The sequence below is a fragment of the Phascolarctos cinereus genome, unplaced genomic scaffold, assembly GCF_003287225.1.
Source record: "Phascolarctos cinereus isolate Bilbo 61053 unplaced genomic scaffold, phaCin_HiC Scaffold_3;HRSCAF=262, whole genome shotgun sequence".
Classification (NCBI taxonomy): domain Eukaryota; kingdom Metazoa; phylum Chordata; class Mammalia; order Diprotodontia; family Phascolarctidae; genus Phascolarctos; species Phascolarctos cinereus.
In genome coordinates, this window is record NW_027555736.1 from 210352609 (window position 1) to 210377020 (window position 24412).

The 24412-nt window shown below is 36.9% G+C and overlaps 1 protein-coding gene across 3 annotated transcripts in view; it reads left to right on the forward strand.

Moving 5' to 3' along the window:
* PTPN21 (protein tyrosine phosphatase non-receptor type 21) overlaps window positions 1–24412 on the forward strand; it is a 120982-nt gene that overhangs the window by 28060 nt on the left and 68510 nt on the right. For 2 of the 3 annotated variants that reach the window (XM_021000324.2, XM_021000323.2), the window contains exon 3: window positions 20690–20859. In XM_021000324.2, the coding sequence (XP_020855983.1) occupies window positions 20690–20859 (170 nt within the window). The remainder of the gene's footprint in view (window positions 1–20689; window positions 20860–24412) is intronic. The other variant, XM_021000325.2, reaches the window with a different exon arrangement.

Genomic DNA, 24412 nt, shown 5'->3' on the forward strand with positions numbered 1-24412 from the left:
TCCAAACTCTTCTTTGCCTTCAAGAATCTCTACAATTGAGCCCCTATTTGTTTAGTTTCTTTCACTTCTCTACGATTTTCTTATACTTTCTCTCTGATCTAGCCAAACTAGTCTATTCATTATTTTCCAGACATTCCATATACTTTCATGCCTCTGTACCTTAACTCCCAGAATTCTTCCTGCCTGGAATGCCTGAGCTGTCTTCTCCAGCTAGTGGAGTCTAACCCTTCCATTGATTCCCTGCTCAATTCCCATATTTACCATAAAGTTTCCTTTTACTATTCCAAACCTGTTTGTTGTCAGTATTATTTACTCATTTGGTACTTAGCATAGGTTGCTTTTTAATTAACTTTTTCTTTAAGACTGTCTTCTCATTTCACTCAATCTGGAAGTACAGCATCTGCTCACAGGCTTGATTTTAGTGCTGATTTGCACAGGCACTCTGTTTTTGACCTGGGTTGGTCAGTTTCCTCATTTCTTGGTGGACTTCTATTCCCAGGGGCTCACCATATTGTTACTTAATTTAGTGGGACACCTGATCAGTTTAGCCCTCTGAAGCTCAGTATTCTCAAACTTAACCTTAATTCACCAGTCTCAGACTGCCACGTTGCAGGGATTACAGATATGGCCACCACACCCAGCATATGTTGCCTTTTATTGTTATTCCTCTCTAGAGATGTATGTCCTGTCTCTCCCATTCTCTTTGAGGAAATCTTAAGATCAGGGACCCCATCTTATACTTTTGTATGAGTGCCCAGTACATGTAGGTGCTCAATAAATTTTTGAAGATTTTGATAAAGTTACTTGAAACAGTTTAATTTATTACCACCTGAAGAGAGCTTAAATCTTTTGCCCTCACCATTTCCTACATCTAAAATTCCCCTAACCCCCAACTTGCTCACCCTGTTGAGATCCCCCTCATTCTTCAATACTCAGTTTAAATGCCATCTCTTCCAGGAAGCCTTTTGTCTTAACTGTTCCCCTCTCCCCACATCCTCACTCTTGTGTCTCCAAGCCATCAGTGATCCTTCACACAAGATCAGAGGAATTCAAGCTATAAATAAGATAATTTCTGCTGTTTGCTTTATTTTACAGATGTAGAAACTGAGGACCAGAGGGGTGAGAGGAAATACCACTTTCCTGAAATTATACTTTTTACTTATTGTACTGTTACATTATCCTTTCTAATATTATTTATTTTTGTGTCTATCTTATCTCCTTGGTGATATTCTAAGTTTCTTGAGGATAATAACCTATCTTAGTTACTTTTGTGCTAGATACTGAAGAGGATACAATGTTTTGCACATTATAAGCATTTTGATAAGTATATATTGAATTTAATTCTAAGTTAAATAAGCTTAGATAAAGGAAGAATTTAGATAAAGTTGAGAACTTTAAACTTTCCTCATGAAACAGGAAAATCAGTAGTTAAAAAAACATTCTTTTAAAAACTTACATGCATAGATTTTTTGTACTTAGGAAAAAATAATTTTAATCCAAAATACTTGTTTAGTAGGGAAGCCAAGAATTTATTAGAACCATATTTCTGCTTCCCAGATATATAATATTGTAGAGACTTACATTTTTTTTTATTCCAGGTGTTCCTTAATCATTGAACGAATCTACCAGCTGTAGTTTGTGTATCTCATGCATCTTGGAAACTTACTTTCATGAGAGATTGCAGTTGATCTAGTTTATTTTTGTTATAGAGACTGCTTTGAATTTTCATTCCAGAACTTATCTGCTTGAGAGTATCAAATCATAGATATGTATTACAGCTCTCTGAGGAATCTAAACATGAGTCAGATGTGCCTGAGGAATGCTTGAATTTATTTGTTCATGTTCAATTAGTGTTTTATGAAATATGGACTTGCTTTTTTAAAAACTATTTAAAGGGATCAAAATTTGTTTCAACCCTCCCTAGTAGCTTTCTGAACCAGAAATAAGATATCACTTGGAAAATATTCTCTGTTCATTTTTTTTCACATTTAAAAGTACACTTTCCATAAACAAATAGGAAATTATTATCATTATTATTCAGCTAACTGCTATATTTTCATAAGCCAGGGTGAAAAGGAAATATGGGAGAGGGTAGGGCAGGTGTAGATGGTTCCTTACAGTGAAGTTACTTTGATACTCAAGTTGATCTGTGATCTCAGTGTCTTGTGTACTTTCTCCATAGATATGGATTACAACCTATCCACTTCTCCTTAAACTGTGTAACTCTTATCTTTGTCCTTCTATAGTTCTCTACCTGGATCCATTCAACCTGTGGGAGACTTTCACTGAGGTCTTTTAAAATTATGAGGGAGCCAGTGGGACAATGCATAGGTTATTCATCTCTTGTCTTCCACTTTTGCCTCAAGATTGACTTCCTTTTCTAGTCATACGTTAAAAAAAATCCTTTATCTACACTTTATGTCTTAATTATTAATGTTGTAACATATTTATAATCTACCAGGTATCTGTCCTTTGGGTGAACTACAATTTTGCTTCTTTAGTGATTGTGGTACTCCATGATTTGCATCCATGTCTAGGAGGACCAGAAAAATATCGGTGCTACAAAATGAGTTATTATTTCAGAGAGAAGTTTGGGGGTCATTGAAAACATATTTTGCTTTTTCAAGCTGCAACCAAGTCCTTTCTTTCTCTAAGTTTATTCTTAGTCCAATTCTTTATGTTCAGTACTATTAGAAGATGAATAGCTCTGTAGGCTGCCCATCCCACTCCATGTTATTGCCATTCTTTGTCCACTTTTTTCTTTCCTTCTTTCAGGGTTCCATTCATAAAATGAGAATGATATGCCAACTGTTAGATCCTTACCTTGCATACATGTTGGGTGAGGTTGATTTGGAGATTACAGAATTGAAGGCAATGGAATATAATGGAAAGACTCTTAATTCTGGAGCCAGGGGACCCTGGTCGAAATCCTGACTCTGATACTTAATACCTCTGTGTGACTTTGGACAAGTCATTTGAGCTTTCTGGGCCTCAGTTTCTTCCTCTCTAAAATGAAGAGTGTGGACTAATGACTTTTGAGGTCTTTCCAGATCTAACTCTGTCATCCTATGAATTTGAGACCTGAAAGATAACTTAGAGATCTACTGTCCTCTCATTTTACAGATGAGAAAGCTGAAGTGGAAGTTGTGATTTTTTTAACCTTCGAGCTACACAACTAGTTTCCCCAAACTCAGTTAATAGTATAATCTCTGTAGATGGAGAATATAAATTCAATTTCCTACCGTTTCAAACTTTGAGATGTTTTTTGGAAATCATTGAAAACAAATGGCTAAACTAGGCCGCAGGTTCCCCACCCTTGGACTAAACCTTATCAGTTAGATATATATTTCTAACCTATTCTTATTGTGCCAGGGGATATGGGGTAGAGGCATGTATAGTAAGTTTTAGTCAAGACATAAAAAATGAGATGACCAGATGGTGATATTGTTAGTACCCATGGGATATTTCATGTCATTTACTGTAATTACCACAATTTATTACTTTGTTCTAAAGTGTGTTTTTGAGACCACATTAGGTAAAGAAAATTAGCAAGAAGAGAAACATGAATAACAATTAGGCAAGAAGGACACCTATGGGAATCCTTAATGTGTTTACAATAGAGCTATTCAATAGGAGCCTTCATTTAAGCTTGTTCAATCACACAAGCATCACATGGGTGGGTGGGAGGGCAGGTTTTCTCTGTTAAGATACTTTCTAAAATAATAGTTGATATAATGTTGAATGACTCTGATGGGGGAGAAGGGATAGAGGGGAATCTGAAACTTTATCTCTGTGCTGCCAAACAACTACCAAGGGTAAAACCAGTTAGGGCAGTGAAATGGAAGTTGCTCTAATGATTGATCAGGATCATTATATTCCATAGTACTACATTCAGAAAAATTAAGTAGACAGCCATGGCAAATCACACTGCCTGGACCCTTTGTATTGCAATCTTTTTATCTTAGTCTCATAGGCAAGGCTGTAATCCTGTATGGAATTCTTTGTTTCGGGGAGAGTGCCACTGATCAATTTTTGTGATCTTTTTTCTTAAGATTAACAAGTTATTGAGACTGTATTCTAGCATAATAATAATACATATCTCTTGATCTATACTTAAATAAGAAATTAGTGAAAATGTTTTCTATTATACCTGTTATTTTTTTTTCTGTCCTTTGGTGTTCTTTTTAAAAAAATTTTATTAATTTATTTTGATTTATCAACAATCACTTCCATATGCTTTTGAGTTTAAAATTTTTCTCCCCCTTCCTCCCCTCCACCCTCCCTGAGACTGCGCACAATCTGATATAGGCTTACATTTACATACCCATTAAACATATTTTCACATTACTGAAGTTGTAAGTAAAAATTAAAACCAATAGGAGGAACCATCAGAAAGATGAAACAAAACTCAACAGAAGGTAAAAAAAGTGGTAGTGTTTCGACTTCCATAGTTCTTTCTTTGGATGTGGACAGCATTTTCCATCCTGAGGCCTCTGGAGATGCCTTAGATCCTCGTAATGCTGAGAAGGGTTCAGTTTAACAATATTAGTCATTGTATAACGTGGCTGTTATTGTGTACAAAGTCCTCTTGGTTCTGCTCACTTCACTCAGCATCAGACCATATAAGTCTTTCTAGGTTTTTCTGCAGTCAGACTGTTCATCATTTCTTATAGCACAATAGGATTCCATTACATTCATATGCCACAACTTACTCAGCCATTCCCCAATTGATGGGCATCCTCTCAATTTCCAATTCTTTGCCACCACAAAAAGAGCTGCTGTGAATATTTTTGTACATGTGGGTCCTTTTCCCATTTGTTTGATCTCTTTGGGATATAGTCCTAGAAGTGCTATTGCTGGATCAAAGGGTATGCACATTTTTGTAGCCCTTTGGGCATAGTTCCAAATTGTTCTCCAAAATGGTTGGATCATTTCACAGCTCCACCAACAATGTATTAGTGTTCAATTTTCCCACATCTTCTCCAACATTTATCATTTTCCTGTTTTGTCATGTTGTCCAATCTGATAGGTGTGATGTGGTACCTCAGAGTTGTTTTGATTTGCATTTCTCTAATCAATAACTGTTTCCCTCTCCCCATATCCTCATTCTTCTGTCTCCAAGCCACATTTTTAGAGCATTTTTTCATATGACTATAGATGGCTTTAATTCCTTCATCTGAGAACTGTCTGTTCATATCCTTTGACCATTTATCAATTGGGGAATGGCTTGTGTTCTTATAAATTTGTCTTAATTCTCTATATATTTTAGAAATGAGGCCCTTATCAGAGAGACTGGTTGTAAAAATTCTTTCCCAATTTTCTACCTTCCTTCTAATCTTAGTTGCATTGGCTTTGTTTGTGCAAAAAGTTTTCAATTTAATGTAATCAAAATTATCCATTTTGCTTTTCATTATGTTCTGTATGTCCTGTTTGGTCATGAATTCTTCTGTTCTCCATAGATCTGATAGGTAAACGATTCCTTGTTCTCCCAGTTTACTTATGGTATCAGTCTTTATATCTAAGTCATGAACCCATTTTGATTTATTTTGGTATATGGTGTGAGATTTGGGTCCATGCCTAGTTTCTGCCATACTCTTTTCCAGTTTTCCCAGCAGTTTTTTTCAAAGAGTGGGTTCTTATCCCAGAAGCTGGGGTCTTAGGGTTTATCAAATAATAGATTACTATAGTCATTGACTACTGTGTCTTGCATATTTAACCTGTTCCACTGATCCACCTCCCTATTTCTTAGCCAGTACCAAGCAGTTTTGATGATTGCTGCTTCATAATACAATTTAAGATCTGGAATTGCTAGGCCACCTTCCCCTGCATTTCTTTTCATTAGTTCCTTTGATATTCTGGACCTTTTGTTTTTCCAGATGAATCTTGTTATTATTTTTTCTAACTCTATAAAATAATTTCTTGGCACTGAATAAGTAAATTAACTTAGGTGGGATTGTCATTTTTATTATATTAGCTCAGCCATGAGCAACGGATGTTTTTCCAATTATTTAGATCTGATTTTATTTGTGTGAAAAGTGTTTTGTAATTGTGTTCATAGAGTTCCTGGGTTTGTTTTGGTAGGTAGACTCCTAAATATTTTATAATGTCTACAGTAAGTTTAAATGGGAATTTCTCTTTCTATCTCTTGCTGTTGGGCTTTGTTGGTAATATATAGAAATGCTGATGATTTATGTGGGTTTATTTTATAGCCTGCAACTTTGCTAAAGTTGTTTATTATTTCAAGTAGTTTTTTACTTGATTCTCTAGGATTCTCTAAGTATATTATCATGTCATCTGCAAAGAGTGATAGCTTTGTTTCTTCTTTGCCTATTCTAGTGCCTTTAGTTTCTTTTTTTTCTCTTATTGATAAAGATAAGGTTTCCAGTACAATATTGAATAACAGTGGTGATAATGGACATCCTTGTTTCACCCCTGATCTTATTGGAAATGCTTCTAGCCTGTCCCCATTACATATAATGCTTGCTGAAGGTTTTAGATAAATGCTATTTATTATTTTAAGGAAGACTCCATTTATACCTATGCTTTCTAGTGTTTTTAATAGGAATGGGTGTTGTATTTTATCAAAAGCTTTTTCTGCATCTGTTGAGATGGTCATGTGGTTTCTGTTGGTTTTATTGTTGATATCCTCAATGATGCTGATAGTTTTTCTAATATTGAACCAACCCTGCATTCCTGGTATAAATCCTACCTGGTCATAGTGTATTATTCTTGTGATAAGTTGCTGCAATCTACTTGCTAGTATTTTGTTTAAAATTTTTGCATATTATGCCTGTTATTAATAGTAATGCAATTATATAGCAAATTATTCCATTTTTACAAATGACATGTATGTATGTTTTTGTATTTCTTTGTTTTCCTTTAAAAATTTTAATAATATGTTTTGTTTTAAACCTAAATTTAATTTCTAAATACATTCTCTGATGTACAGAGTTATCTTTTGTAACAAAAAATTTCTTTAAAACCAAAAGCAGTTCAGAATAAACAAGTTGATATAATGTTGAGTGACTCTTTGATGGGGAGAAGGAACAGAGGGGAGTCTGAAACTTTATCTCTCTGCTGCCAAACAACCACCAAGGGTAAAACCATCAGCTAAGTTAAGTCTGACAGTGCATATAATATTTCATATTTATATTCTTTTCACTCTGTAAAGAAGGAATAAATGTATTTTCTAAACTTTCTCTAAATCATTATGTTTATCTGTTTCTAGTTTTGGTTTTTGTTCATTGTTCTCATTTATATTGTTGGAAATAATGCATGTATTATTTTCCTGGTTGTGCTTTATTCTGTATCAGTTTGTAAATATCTTCTGAAGTTTTTCCAAGTTCTTCATATTAATTTTTTACATAGGTTAATTACATTTTTAGGCGTGCATTTTTAAATTTCATCTGTCTTTAATTCCTAGTGCTTTGGTCATTTTTGAGTAAAGAGATAGTTCACATTGGGTACATGTGTAAATGGTATGGTTAACTTAAAAGTAGTATCATTTAGAGCCATATTTTCGTAAACTGCTTCTTGAATAGAAGAAAGTTCATTGGGTATATAAGACATATGCTTGTGAAAAATAACAATGTAAAGCAATATAAGCTTTACAATATGAGATGTGGGAGAGATGAGGAACAGTGGATTTCTCCTTACTAGAGGCCTGATCATGTCATGAATCAATCAGTCAAGCGGTGATTAAGAACCTGCTACGTGACTTCCACTGTGCCAGGGTACAAAGGCAAAAGAACAGAATTTGCCCATTTTAATGGAGGAAACATTTACGTATGTAGATACATACAAAGCGAATAAAAAGCTAATAGGAGGTAAAGTTGATGGGGAGGGCACTAGCAGCCAACCCTGGTGATTAGGGAAGGCTTGGTGCAGAAGGTTGCCCTTGAACTGAGTCTTGAAGGAACTCATATATTCCAAGAGGCAGAGATAAGAGTGGGGAGGATTCTAGGCATAGGGGACAGCCAGTAAACGCTCAGAAGTGGAAGATAGAATGTCATGTATGAGAGACAAGTCATACATGTTGAGTATGAAAAATAGCCATTAGTAGGCCAATATGGCAGGCTCATAGGCTACTTATGTATGGGAGTAATGTATACGAAGGCTGAAAAGATAAGATCGGGGCAGGTTGCAAAGAGCTTTAAATGCCAGAAAGAGTATATGTTGAATTCTACAGGTAGAAAGTTTATTGAGGAGGGAGTCAACATGGTGAGATTTGTGCTTAAGAAAATCACTTTGGCAACACTGTAGAGAATGGATTGCAATAGTCCTAGTATGTTGTAGAAGTCACTCCTTTTCCAGTCAGGTTGGATTGAGATGGTCTCTTCCAAATATGAGATTTTTGTGATAGCTTTACAAATAAGAAACTAAGGTACATTGTGGGTGTAAAACAAACAAACAAACACAATGGGATAAGGAATATAGAGTATGCAAGAAAACAAAAGGCAGTATAACTCCATTGTGAAGAGAGCTGGCTTCCTCATTCATCGGCCTTTTCAGCTCCCATGATCAAGGTCTTTCAGTTTCACCTCCACTCTCCACAGGGGTGGTCGCCTCTTAGATCTCACCATCATCAGCCTTTTCAGCTCCCATGATCAAGGTCTTTCAGTTTCACCTCCACTCTCCACAGGGGTGGTTGCCTCTTAGATCTCACCATCACCGGCCTTCTGTGATTTTGACGCTCTGAAATTTCTGTTCTCCAAATTTTCTGTCCAATTTTCTCTTCCTCCGCCTCGCTGGAATCTACCTTCTTAGCATTGTTTCATACTGTTCCCCTTCACGCATTCTCCATTCCTGGCAGACTGGACTGCAAGCTAGTTTTTCTGTAAACTCTGCCTTCTCTCCCGTATTTTCTGCTTCTCACTGGGGATTCCTGGTGCTAGGAATGTACTTGTCAACTCTGCTTCTCAGAATTCTTAAGTATCACTTCCTACAGGAGGCTTTCTCATATCCTCTTCCTTAACTGAAATTAGATTTCCTTTTTTAGGAGGTTATGTGTTACATTCCTGGCTTTAGAATATAAATTCCTTCATGAAAGGGCCTTTTGAGGGAGGGAAAACTTATTTTGATCTTTACATTTCCATGCCCAGCATACTGCCTTATACTTGTGTGGACACGTTTTTTCCCAGGGTATCCTTTTTCTAATTTTTTATTAATACCTTTTGTCTTTACATCATCTTTATTTCCAGATATTTCTGTTCCTTGGCAGTAGATAGAACTCCAGACCTGAAATCAGAAAGACTTGAGTCAAATCCAGCCTCAGACACTTGCTAGTTGTGTGACCCTTGGAAAGCCACTTCATCAACTGTAAAATGGAGATAATTATAGGACCTACCTCCCAGGGTTGTTGTGAGGATCATGTGAAATATTTGTAAAGCACTTAGCACAGTGCCTTATTCTTTTCCCTTCCTTTCTTGTTCTCTGCCCTTTCTCTCTCTCCCCATCCCTCCACCCCCAACATGCATTCCTTTCTAACAAAGGCTAAAAAAAAGAAAGAAAAGAAAAAAAGATGTTTGGCAAAATCAGCCAGGTCAGCTCAGTCAGACATTATGTGCAATGTTCCAAATCCATAGGCTCTCACTTCTTCAAAGAAGGCAGTAAGACGCGTTTTCTCATCTCATCTCTTCTCTGGGGCCTAGCTTGATCCTTGGTCATTATAATTGTTCAACTTTCATGTTTTTAAAATGATCTTTCTATTTAAATTTTAATTATCGTGTATTTTGTTTCATGGTTTTTTCTTTTACTCAGCATAAGTTTATACTTCTTTGATTAAGTAGATTATAAATATTTGTTGAATTTTTAGACCAGATATAAAACAAACTCTAGTGCCAGAAAAAAAGCAATAATATCAACAAACAAAAATCTTTTAGCCAATCTATGTAATGTACGTAGCGATCTGCTATGTGTTTTTATAAAATAAAACAAAACAGAAATAAATGGGCTCTTGAAGTAATTAGGGCAAAAGTCAGTTGGGGATTAGGAAAAGGTTTACATTCTGACAGGATTTGGGCCTGGTGTAATAGCTAGTTTCTCTTTTATGTGGCCGTTGGTATTTGAATCAGTGCCCCAAACCATAATCATTATATAAAGAATGGGCATATATGTCTCTGGTGTCCTCTGTAAGCAAGAAGTATAACTATCAAAACACTCCATTGTAATGCCAAAATAAAGATAAAGCTCAAAAAATCAGCTAAAAGGAACAAAAATCAACACAAAGTTTTATTAATTTTTTTTTTGAAACTAGCTCTTAATAGTGGGCTGATCCTGTTTTATACCAGTCTTCTGATAGTTTAGGTGTGACTGGAAGAAAATGAGACACTAAGTCATTTAGTAGTTGACAAAAGACTGACTTAGCTAAAATATAAGGATATAGCACTTAGCTTAAGTAAGCCTCTCATCTCCAAATGAAAATTCTGGTCAGCAGGGCATAGTATGGTGACTCCTGAAGACTTTGGACCTCAACCAAGTCTAAACCCTCTCCTCCCCCTTCATGGGAGTGTGGATTAGCCCTTAGGTGACCAGAAAGTCCTGTCCTTGCTGCCTTAGGTCACCAGGAAAGCTGAGTTAACATCCAGGCTCAATGCTTGAGGCTTAGCCGATAGGCGAGTTAAGTCTTGGGGAACAGCTTCACAGGACTAGTCTAATCTTCATGAGGAGTAGGGGGAAGAAATGGACCCTGGCTTTCACAGCTATCTGTACTCTCAAAACAACTTTCCCTTGTAATAATGAAGTGTAATTAAGCAAAACAAAGGAACATATTATAGTGATAGCAGTAGTAGTAGTAGTAATAAGTAGCATTTATGTAGTGCTTTAAACATTTGCAAAGAATTTTTCAGATGTTATCTCATTTGTCCTCCATAATGACTCTGTGAGATGGGTGCTGTTTACAATCTCCATTTTATAAAATGGATGACTTGGGCATGGTAACTTAGTAAGTGCTGTAGGCTAGATTTGAATTCAGGTCTTCCTCACTTCAAGTCCAGCATTCTCTCCAGTATACAATCTATAGGAGCTGACATTGACTTTGTCGGACAACGTATGCATCCTTGGTGGGAAAATGCAGGAATTATGGATCTTTGGGAACAATAGAAGTCATGATCAGAGAAGTTCCTGTCTTTAATAATTATAAGAAATGGCTGCTGCAGTTAAAGGTTTACCTGCAAGAGCCTTTTAAGAAAGTTATACCAAGTACTGTTGGCATGATTACAGCCCTGACAAAGAGACCTGTGTGAGTTCAGTTCAGGCTTGGGCAAATACCAGTTAGAGTAATTGAATAGTTATATTGTTGAATGGTTAAAATAAAAGGTAAATCCTGTGCTTAGATGTTTGTAGTTTAAAATTTGTTCTGCCCTTGTCCCTCAACTTAAAATTAATTTGTTAAATGTGTTAGTGTTGTTTATTTATACTATTATATTTATAAAGTTCCCTCTTTTAAACAGACAAATCATGTACTACTTTTGATTTAAAGAAGAAATCTGAGGAGAGCTCTGTTGTGGTTCTGTTTTCCACAAACTCCGCAAGGTCTTCTGTCTCATCCAGTTTTGGATGATTTTCCTTTATTTTGCACTCTTTATTCGTAGATGCCTGAACTCCAGCTCTAGTGTATTAGATCTGGAGGCCATATTTTCTTCTCTTACTGTTTTTCCTGTTAATTTATCTGTATATGTTCAAGATCTTTAAGTTTTATTCTTCCTGAAATCTTTGATGCTTTCAGTCCCCACCTTGTTATTTTTTCTTGATCACTCATTTCCTTACACTCTCCCCTCTGATTGTAGTTCCTTGGGGGCTGGATCTCAAAACATCTCAACTTCCTTCCATGGATCTCAGAGCGTCTCAGCCTCCTTCTACAGTGCACAGTTCATAGTTCATCAGCCTAGATCGCTGCCCCCGCTGACTTTTGGGTGGTCAGATTTGGCCCCAGCTGAGTTTTATGGTTTTTCCCTCAGGCTTGGTGGACTGCTGCATAGCTCCCCCTACACACAACAGCCTGTCCTGGGGACCTGTCCCACTTCTGTTCCTCACTTCTTTGCTCTGGCATTGGCAGTTCAGAGCTTTGCAGTGCAGGTGCTTCAAGCTTGCAGCCCTGGGAAGGCTTTTGCTCCTAAAGAGCTGCGGCCAGGCTGGCTATTGAGGCCCAAGCATATTTCCACAGCTTGGAACTGAGGTCACCATGGCATTGGAAAGAGAGAGGGAGGGGAGACCAGGGTTTTAGGGATGTGGGGTTTTTTTTTTTGCATCTTTTTTTTTTTTGGCTAGGCAGTGGGGTTAAGTGACTTGCCCAGGGTCACACAGCTAATAAGTGTCAAGTGCCTGAGGCCGGATTTGAACTCAGGTCCCCCTGACTCCAAAGCCAGAGGTCTATCTACTGTGCCACCTTGTTGCCCCCATAGGGATGCGTTTTGATGTGAGCCTGTGTCATATCTTTGGGTCTATCAGTGTAGCTTTGCTGTCAATAGCGTGGAAGGTGAGGAGGGGGTGCTGAGTGAGCTGAAGGTCAATAAATATCACTTTCTGGGTTTTTTGGGTTTCCCTCTTTTGGATCCTGTCCAGACCACGGAGACAGCTAAAGTTGCTATCTTTGGAATATATAATTTATGTTTTGGAGAGGTTTTGAGAGGTCATGGGGATTGAGAAAATGTCTAGACTGCAGTCTTGCTGCTCATGTGACCTGGAAGTCAGGAGAGCTCTGTGTTGCTAGGAATGTGTGTCTTTATGGTACTCCCTATCAACCAGAGCCATGCCATTGGTGGCAGCTAACAGATTTACAGCCATAATGTGTAGTAGAAAAGAAACAATCATTTTAAGTGCAGATTTACTAGTACTCTTAATATTCCAATGGATCTCATCAGTGAAGGTGTTTCTCACTCCCAACAGTGTAGATTTGAATTGTAATGTAGAATTGAAAATTATTTATTCCTACTTGTACTGTCTGACTTTTGCCTATGTACCTCTTGTAAATTGAGGTCTCCTGATATTAAGTGGATGCCATCATAGCATTTGAGCTGTCTGTCCATTTGGTATCTCTTAGTTGCTATATGACCAACCCACATGCTGTCCCAGTTATCTCTTTGATGATATATTTTAGGTTGTTTGTGTGTAATTCAAGATGGGTAAGATGCTGCAATCCTATTTATACCCACCATGTGTCTCTCTTCACCGTCCTTAGGGTGACCTGAAATTTTGATTCTTTTGAGATTGTGGTATTTCCTGATTTCCAGGAATATAGCATTACCAGAGGAACATTAGTGTTAAAAAGATGGGTTTCAGTTTCAGAGAGAAGTTTGGAACTGTTAAAAACATGCAGTTTCCTAAATGCAGTCTCCTGTATGACTCTGGGATTAGTTCATGTCTGTCTCTAGTGTCGATTCAACATGTGTACTGATAGATCAGCTTTATGGGCTATCTATGCAATTGCTTATTTTTGCTTAGAGAATAGGCATTCTCTGTCCTGGTGGGTTTTCCCCTGTGGATAGTGAGGCTGTACTCCGGAATGATTATGGATCTCATTTAGGATACTCTATAATATTTTGGGACTTGATGTTCTAAAAGTAGTGTGCTATAGTGTATGGAGTCCTTTGATTTAAGTGTCAGGAAGACTCTAAAATTCTTGAAAAGATTGATGCTTTAATATTTGTTCTGCATTGTTATTTGACTTGAAATTAATCAGCAAAAGATACCTTGGGGCTATTAATTTATACTATTATTTTAATAAAGTCCCTCCTATTAAGTGGAAAAATTATAATTTCTTGTATTATTCTTCATTCTCTTATAGAAGACATAAAATCTCACCTCTAGTACTTGCTGGTTGTATGATTGTGGATAAGTCATATAATCTCTTTTAAGTCTCCACTCTAGGGCTTGCATACATTTATCCCACCTCCTTTTCTGTTACTGTATTTCTCAAATGCCGTCTGTATGTCACTTCTTGCCTGCGTGACATGGTTGATAACTGAAGTCATACTTGACTGCTATATGTCTCAAATGATTGTTGTGAGGCTCAAATGAAATAATTTAGATAAAGTACTTTGGTGACTTTAAAGAGCTATGTAAATTACTGGTTGTTTTTGCTGAAGGAGAACCTTCAAGATTTCATTTTGGCTCTGTGGAATGAAGTACCTTTTTTTTTTTTAAAGTTGGCAAACAATTAGCACAATGGGAACTTGGATTCTCTGCACCTTTCAATTATGTAAAGATGTGATCTAATACAGAATATCATTTGCTTGTTAATCAACAGTACCCTTGATAAATGTGCTAAATTACCCATAAAAATTTTGGGGAAGTGAGAGATTAGGCTTGTGGATTGGTAGCTATTGTTATCCTTTCCAGTGCCTTTTTATGGGGAGGTAATGACACCCATGATTTTTTTTTCTGGTTGTTCGTTATCCTCTCTCATTTCAGATATCTTAAGAATTCATCCTTCCACACCCTCAAAATTGTGTATATTTAAGGACAAGTGAATTTTATTAAGAACATTTTCCCCTTATCCTTACTATGTTTTAATTAGGTCAAACAATCAATAAACATTTATTTAGTGCCTACCATATGCCAGGCCTTGCATGAAGATATATAATATGAAACTATTTAATAGACTATTAATTCCAGCTGTGACTATAAACTCGTAGATCTAATGATTTCATAGTTGAAAAGGATTTTAGCCTTATTTTTAAAGCAGTGATAAACTTTAAAGTTACCTCTTTGAAATTTCCATTTTGCACCTTTTGAAAGAGTTGGCTTGTGTTATTTTTGTGACATTCAGAATGCAAAAATGTTGACTTAAAATGCATTACACTAAACATGACTTTTCACATTAAAAAACAGAAATTGTTTATCTACTTCTCTGCTGTACTGTTAAATTTTTGGCACTTTTCTCTGCCCTCTTTAGTTTTTAGTCTTTGGTATGTTAAAATGAGATTCATATCTTCAACATTTGTGTACAAGTTTAGGCATGCTATATATACTTAGATTTTAATTATTTCTGCATGTGTATATTTTAGTATTTGAGACAGGGACTGTTTTTAATTTGTTTGTTTTACCAGTGCCTAATGAAGTGGCTTGTACCTTAGTAAGAACTTAACAAGGGCTTGTTGAATTAAATTTGATCTGTTTAGTGAAGGGCTCCCTCCACTAATGCAGATTGACAGCTCTCTATGTCTTGGTCGATGATTTATTGAAGTTAAAAAAATCACCACTCTATTGCTGTGGTGAGGAACCCCTCCACACTTAGCAAGTCAGACTTAGAAACAGTTGGTGGTCTTTGAATGTCAGACATAGATACAATTGCTTGTTTGTTTGTAAACATTTCCTCTGAAACCTTTGTAGTCACGTTGCTGTGGGCTTCCCTGGTCACCCTTTCATAGGGAGAGGCATCAATTTCAGTCTAGGGGAGGGATTTCTATTTCGTGTGAACCTTATATTATTTGTGGAATTAATTCTCCAGATGGCTAACACAAAGTAATATAAATGGGGAGCACCACTAAGAAGCTTCTGTTTGATAAGAAGGCTGGTATCTGCTTGAATAAAACTTGAGGCAAATGTGTGACATTTTCAGAAGCAAAGCCGTGTCTTCAGAAGCAAAAAGATCCCTTGAGTATTCTAACGTCTAAAAAATCCAAAGGTGCTATCTAATCCCAGTTTATTCTCAAATGTCTAAATGTTTCCAGAATCAATCTTTTGTAATTACAGAATCTTCTTGAAAATGTAAATATAGACATGACTTTGGTATCTCTAGAAATACTGCTTTATTACTCAAGATTGAATGTACACAGAAGAGAAGGCACCTGAGCAGTTATTTTTCCTGCATCATATAGGTCAGTGTACGAAATCCTGTTCCTAGAATAACCAGTCAGCGCTTGGCTGCATGTCTTTTCTTGCTAAGCCTACTATTCTTTTCAGCTATTGCACAATTTTATGTATTCTTGGCTATCCCTTTCCATAATATATTATGCAATTTGTTGGAAACTAATTATGGTGCAGTTTCACAGATCTATTTATCTGTGTTTCTGTTTAATTTTCTGCCCACATGTGCCATGAGTAATAAATTATGACTAATATAAATAAATCTCAAGTCCTAGTTAATCTCAGAAATGTAGAATACCTTAAGAATTAGGTCATCTCTTTTAAATGATACCATCTTTTATAATGCTGACAAATTAGTCAAGGGATTTTCTTGTAGTTATTAGCTATCTAAATGGACACCACAAGATAGACCAAATTATACCACTTGTTTAATTCAGATTCATGTATTTGTAGCATTTGTGATTATATTTTAAGGAAAAGACTCATGTGGATGAAAGGGTGTTTTCAGGACTGCTTATCTCTTGTCCTAAGTGATGTTTCCTGGTCTGCTACCACTGCTCAGAGTTCTTTCCTGGATGTTTGTTGTTGTTGTTCAGTTGTTTCAGTAGCGTCCAACTCTTTGTGATGCCATTTGGAGTTTTCTTGGCAAAGATACGGGAGTGGTTTGCCATTTCCTTCTCCAGTTCATTTTACAGATGAGGAAACTGAGGTGAAGGGACTTGCCCAGGGGCACACAGCTAGTAAGTGTCTGAGGTCACATTTGAACTCGGGTCTCCCTGACTTCAGGCCTCTAGCATTCTATCCACAGTGCCACCTAGCTGCTCCTATTTGATATTGCCCAAAGAATAAAGTTCAAATAACAGCCTGATAATCAAGGTGTTCAATAATTTGTCATCATATCTTTGCAACTCTGCTCTCTTTTGAAAACTCTATGCTACAGCCAGACAATTCCTAGAGAACACATTTTACACTCTCCTGTCTCTTTGCCTTTACTTTCAATGTTTAATTGAGAATTTGCACCTAATTTGCACCTGTGCCACCAAGGTAGACATATTTTTTTTTTCTGCCTTGGAATTGTCAAAGGATTTTAGGCCTGACATTTTCCCCTCTATATTTTGCGCTGATGGTTTACTTATGTATATGCCAATATTGAATTGTATTTGCCAGAGCAGTGAATGTGGAATTAGATGACTTGGTTTCCAATCCCACCGCTATCACTGTGTGACCTTGGGGAAGTTACTTAACTCCTTTTGTTCTCTTTTCCTCATCTGTAAAATGAGAGGGTGGCCCAGATGACCTTTCAGGTCCCTTTCAGCTTAGTTTCTATGGTTAGATAATTTACCTACTAGCTTGTGAGCTTCCTCATCACTTTCCTTAATATTTTGCACATGGAGGCACATTCTAATGCTTGTTGAATGAATGATTGACCTCAAATATAGTTCAAATAAAAAAAGGGCTGTAGTTATGTATCCATAAGTGCATGAGCCAGTGGAAATACCATTGGGTTTATAGCAACAATCTGAATTTTGCGAAGTCATTTAACTCTTTTTTGAGGCTTAGTTTTCTCATTTAGAAAATGAAAGGTATGACCTAGATAATTTCTAAGATCCCTTCCAGCTTTAAATCCTATAATCCAGTGTGCTATACAAAATGTATCAGAGATCCCCAGTGGGAGGGAGAGTGTTGTCATGTTAGAACACCTACCCTGTGTGTAGCTTTAGGACATCCATTGGAGAGGACCCCAGGGAGTTAGAAGTAAGGCCCAGAACCTTTTAGCATTTCAAATGTCCATCAACTAGAGGAATAGGACATAATTAAAAAACATCAAGCACTTCTTATGTGTCAGGTAGGCTGAGCACTGCGGATACAAAGAAAGGCAAAAATACTCCCCTACTTCAAGAAGTTCTCATTCTAATGGGGGGTGTAGAGAGGAAGTAACACAGAGGTAGCTGCTGCACTTCTTTCCCTGTGTCCCGTAGACATTTCTGGAAGGAAGGGGAATCTGGTCAGAAGTTGGAAGGGTAGGAATGCCGATGACTATTGCCTCTTTCCTCCTCCCCCATTTTGGTTGTTCAGTTGTGTTCAACTCTTTGTGAGTTGGGATTTTCTTAGCAAAGATACTAAGTGGTTTGCCATTTCCTTCTGCAGTTCATGTTACAGATGAAGAAACTGAGGCAAACAGGGTTAAATGACTTGCCCAGGGTCACACAACTAGTGAGTGTCTGATGCTGGATTTGAATTCAGGAAGATGAGTTGGCCTGACTCCAGTCTGAGCACTCTATCCACTGTACCACCTAGCTGCTCCCCAACTTGTTACTTTCTCAGAGGAATTCCTCACAGACATTCCTTCTTTCATACCAACCTCACAGTTCCTGTCACCAGTCCCACCTGTCTCCCTTAGACACACTTTCCTGTCAACAAATACACACCCTTTACCACACCTTCATTCCCACCGATTAAGAGGCTTCACTTGAGTAGTAGAGTAATTCCTGGAGTAATAAGATACCAGTGGGTAGTGTGCCTGTTGGCCTCTTTTCCATTGGTGAGTTGGAACTTCGGTTTTGGAGAAGTCCCGGGATCAGCCTTCCCTGATTCTCCAAAATTAGCCATAGTGCCCTACGCTGGGCTGTGTAACCCTTGGTAAATGACTTCATGTCCCAGTCATCCGTCTAAGGAGTTTTTAATACTGGGAGTTCCCAAAAATCAGCAGCCCCAACAACCCTTCTCCACCCCCCCCAAAAAATTATTCATATAGTAGTTCTCATTAATATTCAAACTGCCATAATGCATTTAAAGTAAGGCTTGATTTTTAAAAAAAATTATTTATATGCAACTCTTCATGGACAAATCAATTCCATAAAATGAAGTGCACCTTTATATTGGCTAAGTAAGGTTCATATATATGAGATAGTTTGATCAGCAGAATATGATCAATTTGCTTTAAAAATATAGTTCTTCCTTTTTTCGATAAAACACTTAAAGTTGCTAATGCTTTCTGTTTAAAAAAACTGATAAGAGATTAATTATAGCAATAATAGCTCCCGTCTTTCTTCTTGCAAATTAAAACATTCATTGTTTTTCCTTATTGCAGAGAAGCTCATAAGTCCTGGGAGCTTTCCTGTCATTGTTGATGTATTCTTGCTTAGTTTTACTGTTGTTATTCTAGTGTAAAACAAAGCATCCTTGGATTTTATGGCAGCAATTTCCCCAATTGCCCAGACCAAGGAAACTGAGTTTTAAAAGATGAGCAGTGGCCCAAGGCTAAGGTTTCAGCTGTTGTAAGTACCGTAGTGCATAGTCTTAATGAAAACCAGGGGCAAATACTGGCATCTAAAAAGTTACTGTTGGATATAGTCTGTTGAGCTAACTACACTCTTTTAATGTTGTATATATATCTGGCTTTCCCCTTATTTGTTCTTTTTAAGTTCATTGCTCAGTCACCACATAGGAGTCACAACAGTTATTTTTGCAGAGTTGCTGTTGTACTGGTTTTGGACTGGTGGTAGTAGCCAACATATATCTAGTCAAGTAAGCTGACAAATGTTATCTCTTAGGAATAATCCTGTGAGGGTATCATTCACATGTTAACAGATGAGGAAATGTTTTAAGAAGAATTGTATCTGCGTCTCCAATACTCATATTAACTAAATCTTGTTTTATATGCCTACCACTGACACTTTGTGTGACTTATTCAAATGATTTCACTTCTCTGGGCCTCAATTTCCTCATCTGCAAAATGAGGACATTAGGTTGGATGGTTTCTAAGGCTTTTTTTCCAATTCTGAAGTTCTGTGATTCTACAAAGTGGCTCTATAGAAGAGTAGAAAATTGGACCCTGGATAACCTCCATTTTGACACCCCTCTACTTGGTGAAACACAAAGATATTGTGTAAAAATAAATATTTAAAATTACTGTTTTATAAATGTTAATGGTAATTCATGGTTTTAATATTAGCTGTAATGCTTTCCAGTGTTCTGATTTGTGTTAACCTCTTGAAAGCTGTTAATAAAATACTCTCTACACATTCTTATTTGAGACTCTCACCAACTCTGTGGTGTAGGTACTGTAGGTATTTTAGTATTATCTACCTTTTTCTATAGCATTTCAAGGTTTGTAAATATTATCTCATTTCTTCCTCACAGCCACCTTGGGAGGCAGATGCTATTATTATCACCATTTTACAGATGAGGGAGCTGAAGCAGATAGAGGTTATTGATACATCCAGGGTCACATAGCTAGTGTGTTGGAGTGTTGGAGGCTAGATTTGAATTCAGGTCTTTCTGACTCCAGGTCCAACACTATCTGCTTCGTAACCCAGCTGTCTACAGAATTGAGAAAACTGAGGCTCTGTGATTTCATTGGTATAGGGAACAGTCATAATGTGAGAACTCTATCCACTGATGCAAATTGGCAACTCATGTGCAACGTTATAGGTTTAGTTGCCTGGGAGATTGGGAAGTTAAGTGAATTGTCCACAGTCCTCTAGCTAGTAAATGGATTTTGAAGCCCCTTTCTGATTCTCACATCAGCCATTCTATCCACTACACTATGTCGCCTCTCAAGCAAATGGTGTTTCATCCATTACATTCTGAGGTCAACACTAACTATAAATAAATAAAACGAGTCAGTTTTACACAGTTATTTGAAGAGTATATAAACACAACTGATTTAGATCACTAGTTTCTGAATCTAAGATATGTTAGCCTTTGATTTTCTTTTAATTCTTTTGTGTGTTATGTCTACTGAGAAGAAAGCTAGCATGAAGCTGCTCTTGCATTGTCAGTGTGCTTTATACAGAATAGGTTCTTAATATAGTTGCTGAGTGAATGAGTTTTCTTTTGTGCATTTGCCCTGTTCACTTTGTTTCTTTTCTTTTTTCAGATTACTTACTTCAGCCTGTGGTATTACAACAAGCAAAATCAGCGCCGGTGGGTAGATTTGGACAAGCCTTTGAAAAAGCAGTTAGACAAGTATGCATTGGAACCTACTGTCTATTTTGGGGTGGTCTTTTATGTGCCCGTAGTTTCCCAGCTTCAGCAGGAAATTACCAGGTGAGAAGAGCATGTCTGATTTTTTTTCAGTTTGCCTTTTAAGTAAGCTGGTAGGATAAAGAACTAAAAAGAATCTTAAAATTAAGATTGAACCAGGGCATTCAAAGACCAAAATTTCATCCTAACACACCCAGCATATAGATAGAGTGTTACAGGCAAATTCTGTTATGAGGCTATCTCAATGCTGTGTCAATTATTAACTTTTCCTAGGCGTAAAGGAAAAATTGAACAAAGGAGAAATTGTTTTTGCTCTAGATATGTCTCACTGTTAGAGGGATGCCAGTCATAATTTTTACATGAAGCAGAACTTTTTCTCTGTGCACTTTAATAATGGTATGGAAACAGGAGAGGTTTTTCAAAATCCACAAACTTCGTCACCAAATCAGTTAAGCCCCGCTTACTGCTCATTCCTCAGGGTAAAGCATGAAAGGACTTATGGCTCTGGTTTCCTTGGTGACTTGCTAGTTCTTGTAGGAGTTTTAAGGACAAGGAAGATTTTGTGAAAAGCTTGAATAGGTAAAGGAAACTTAGAGGGGCGAGGTATGAAGGAGTAAAGGAGGGCTTGTTGTAAAAGAACTGCAGCCGGGATTATCAACTTTTTACTATGGAGAAAAAAAGAGAAGAACAAAGAAGTATGTTGAGGGGTATAGGTCTTAGGGATTTTGAGGTTAAAAAATGGACAAGGTATCTTCAGAGTGAAAGAAAATTGTCAGAAGGGACACAATAAAAAATGCAGCATCTCAAACTATTATTGTAAAACATGACCTCCAATATGGTCCAGCTGAATTTAAGCTTCTTAATTTAAATTAGATCCCCACTCTTTGTTTAGAAAAAGCACGTTTTTTTTTTTCAAGGGCCACTTCTGTTACTGCAGTTTTCTAGTTTCACTGTGTGGCTTGCAGGACAACATGAAACACATGTAAGTATACATATATCTGTGTATACAACCACACATATACCATGCACATGTTAAAGATAATATTACCCTTTGAATGTATGAATGAATATGTTGGTTGATTGTCCTTTGTTCTTGAAGAAGACCAAAATGACATCACTATGTTGGGGTCAAGGTACAGTGTGTCTGACTGTGGCTGAGCAGACCAGTATGAGCTTGGAAGGCTTTACCACTGGTCAGGCACAAATAGTCCATATGAACATTTAAAGTGGAGATATCTCTAAATTTGTTCATCTCAGGCTGCTTTTGAGCTACAGCATTTCTGCTTTGCTTATAGAGCACACTGCCTTCTTTAATGTGGGTACATCATGCTGGACAGTCCTGTGCCTTTGTTTCCAATACATATGTGTATATACTATGTATATATACACACAGATAGGTGTTCAATATGTGATTATTGTCAGGATAATATTTTGTATTTGCGAAGACACTTTGCATCAGCAATTTTGATTTGGGGAGGCAGCATGAAATACAGGGTGTTACAAAGGCTTAGTTCATTTTTAAGCTACTAGCTAGACTCCAGGACCTGGAGTCATTAAGACCTGACTTCATCATCTTCCTCTGACACTTAACCAGCTGTGTGACTGTGGGTTCTGCTTTAAGCCATAGTCAGCTCCACATGATTATAAGTTACAGGTGGAAGAGCTTCCCACATCAGAAATTCCCATAAAGAAGAAATCACAGATCTTTGGCTTAATGATGTAAATTGGGCTGATGATTTTGTAGATTACTTTATATGAAGCAGTTATTTATTAAACGTTAGTTGGTTAGCTCTTTGGGGTGGGAGGGGATATGTCTGCCAAGTAGATAGAGTGCTTATAGTCAATTTGACGTGTTCGATCTCCTATTTCTTGGCTGATAAATAATTTTGAACAGATGATGGCATGTTGTGAGTCTACTGGGTATGTAAAGGTCTGCACAGTGATATAACTAATTCAGAAAAAAATGAGTTATGCATGTGGTCAACATAATCACATGACCGCAGAGTGTTCTTTCTTTTTAAAAAATGCTGTTTATCGAAAATAAACAATGATATCCCTTCACTTAAAAAAAGGATTAATAACAAGAAGAGTAATATTATTTTTAACATGCTAAATATTCCAGAACCACATTATAACAGTATATGCTATGGAATGGAATTTCCACATAAGACTGGTTCATTAATCATACACAATCATTGACATATGAAAAGAACCTATAATAAGGAAGTTTCACTCTGAGAACACTGGAAAAATTTTGTGACAACTTTCCAGCCTCATGTATAAAGAAGATGGAGATAAAGACAAGGTAGGTTCCTGAATAGTGCAAGGGAAGAGGACCTCATCTGTGAACAAGTATTGTAGAATTTCCTTGAGGATTCTCAACATTCCATGTTAATAATTAATTACTGGAGGGCTACATTCCTAGTGAGCTGCAGATTTTCTATAGAAGCTGTTGCTATTGGATGTCTTATGAGATATTCCTGTAACTTGTGGCATATAGACAGTGAACCAGTTTGTTCATTTTTTTCCTATAGAATGACAAAGAGCCAAGCTTTCATAATCACTTTATCTAGGGTAACATTCTGTAGGGTGAATGAATGCCTATTGAAACAACAAAATATATGCTATGATATGTTACCTTTGGTTTCTAATTGGCATAACCCTGGCAATCATGAGCTTTTTGATTAATCACTAACATGTTTCTGTGCTCCCTTTCAAATATAATACAATGAATTCTTTCCTAATTATAACTTTTATCAGTGACCACCAGAATCCCTTTGACGTCAAATTTTCTTTGAAAAAATCTTTTGTTTTTTCCCAATTACTTGTAAAAACTATTTTTCAACATTAATTTTTATTTATTTATTTTTAGTTTTCAGCATTCACTTGTACAAGATTTTGAGTTCCAAATTTTTTCTTCCTCCCTTCTCAAGAGGGCAAGCAATCTGATACAGGTTCTACATATACAATGGTATTAAACTGATCTCCACATTAGTCATAACATTAGTTTTTAAAAATTTTGAGTTCCAAATCCTCTCCTTCTACCTCATTGAGAAGGCAAGCAATTTGATATAGATTATACATATGCAGTTTTGAACTTTCTTAGTAATAATACTAGTTAACATTTATATAGCGCTTTAAGGTTTGCAGATGCTTCATATATAGTATTTCATTTGATCCTCACAACAGTACTGTGAGATTGGTGTTACTATTATCCTCATTTTATAAATGAGGTAACTGAAGCCCAGAGGGGTTAAGTATCTTGCCCAGGGTTTATTGTTTAGTTATTTCAGTTGTGTCTGACTTTTCATGACCTCATTTGGGGTTTTCTTGGTAAAGATACTGGAATGGTTTGCCATTTCCTTCTGCAGCTCATTTTACAGATGAGGAAAATAAGGCAAACAGGGTTAAGTGCCTTGCCCAGGGTCATAGGTTACACTACAGGTAAGTGTCTGTGGCAAGATGGGAAGTACTTGGCCTTTCCTGAGTCCAGGTCCACTATGAGATCTAGTTGCCTCCAAGGCAGATAAATAGGTAGGTGCTATCCCTTGTCTTTTATATATTTCCCTTTCTCCTGTGGTATTTGAATCCATTTGAAACCTCTGTGGGCTTTACT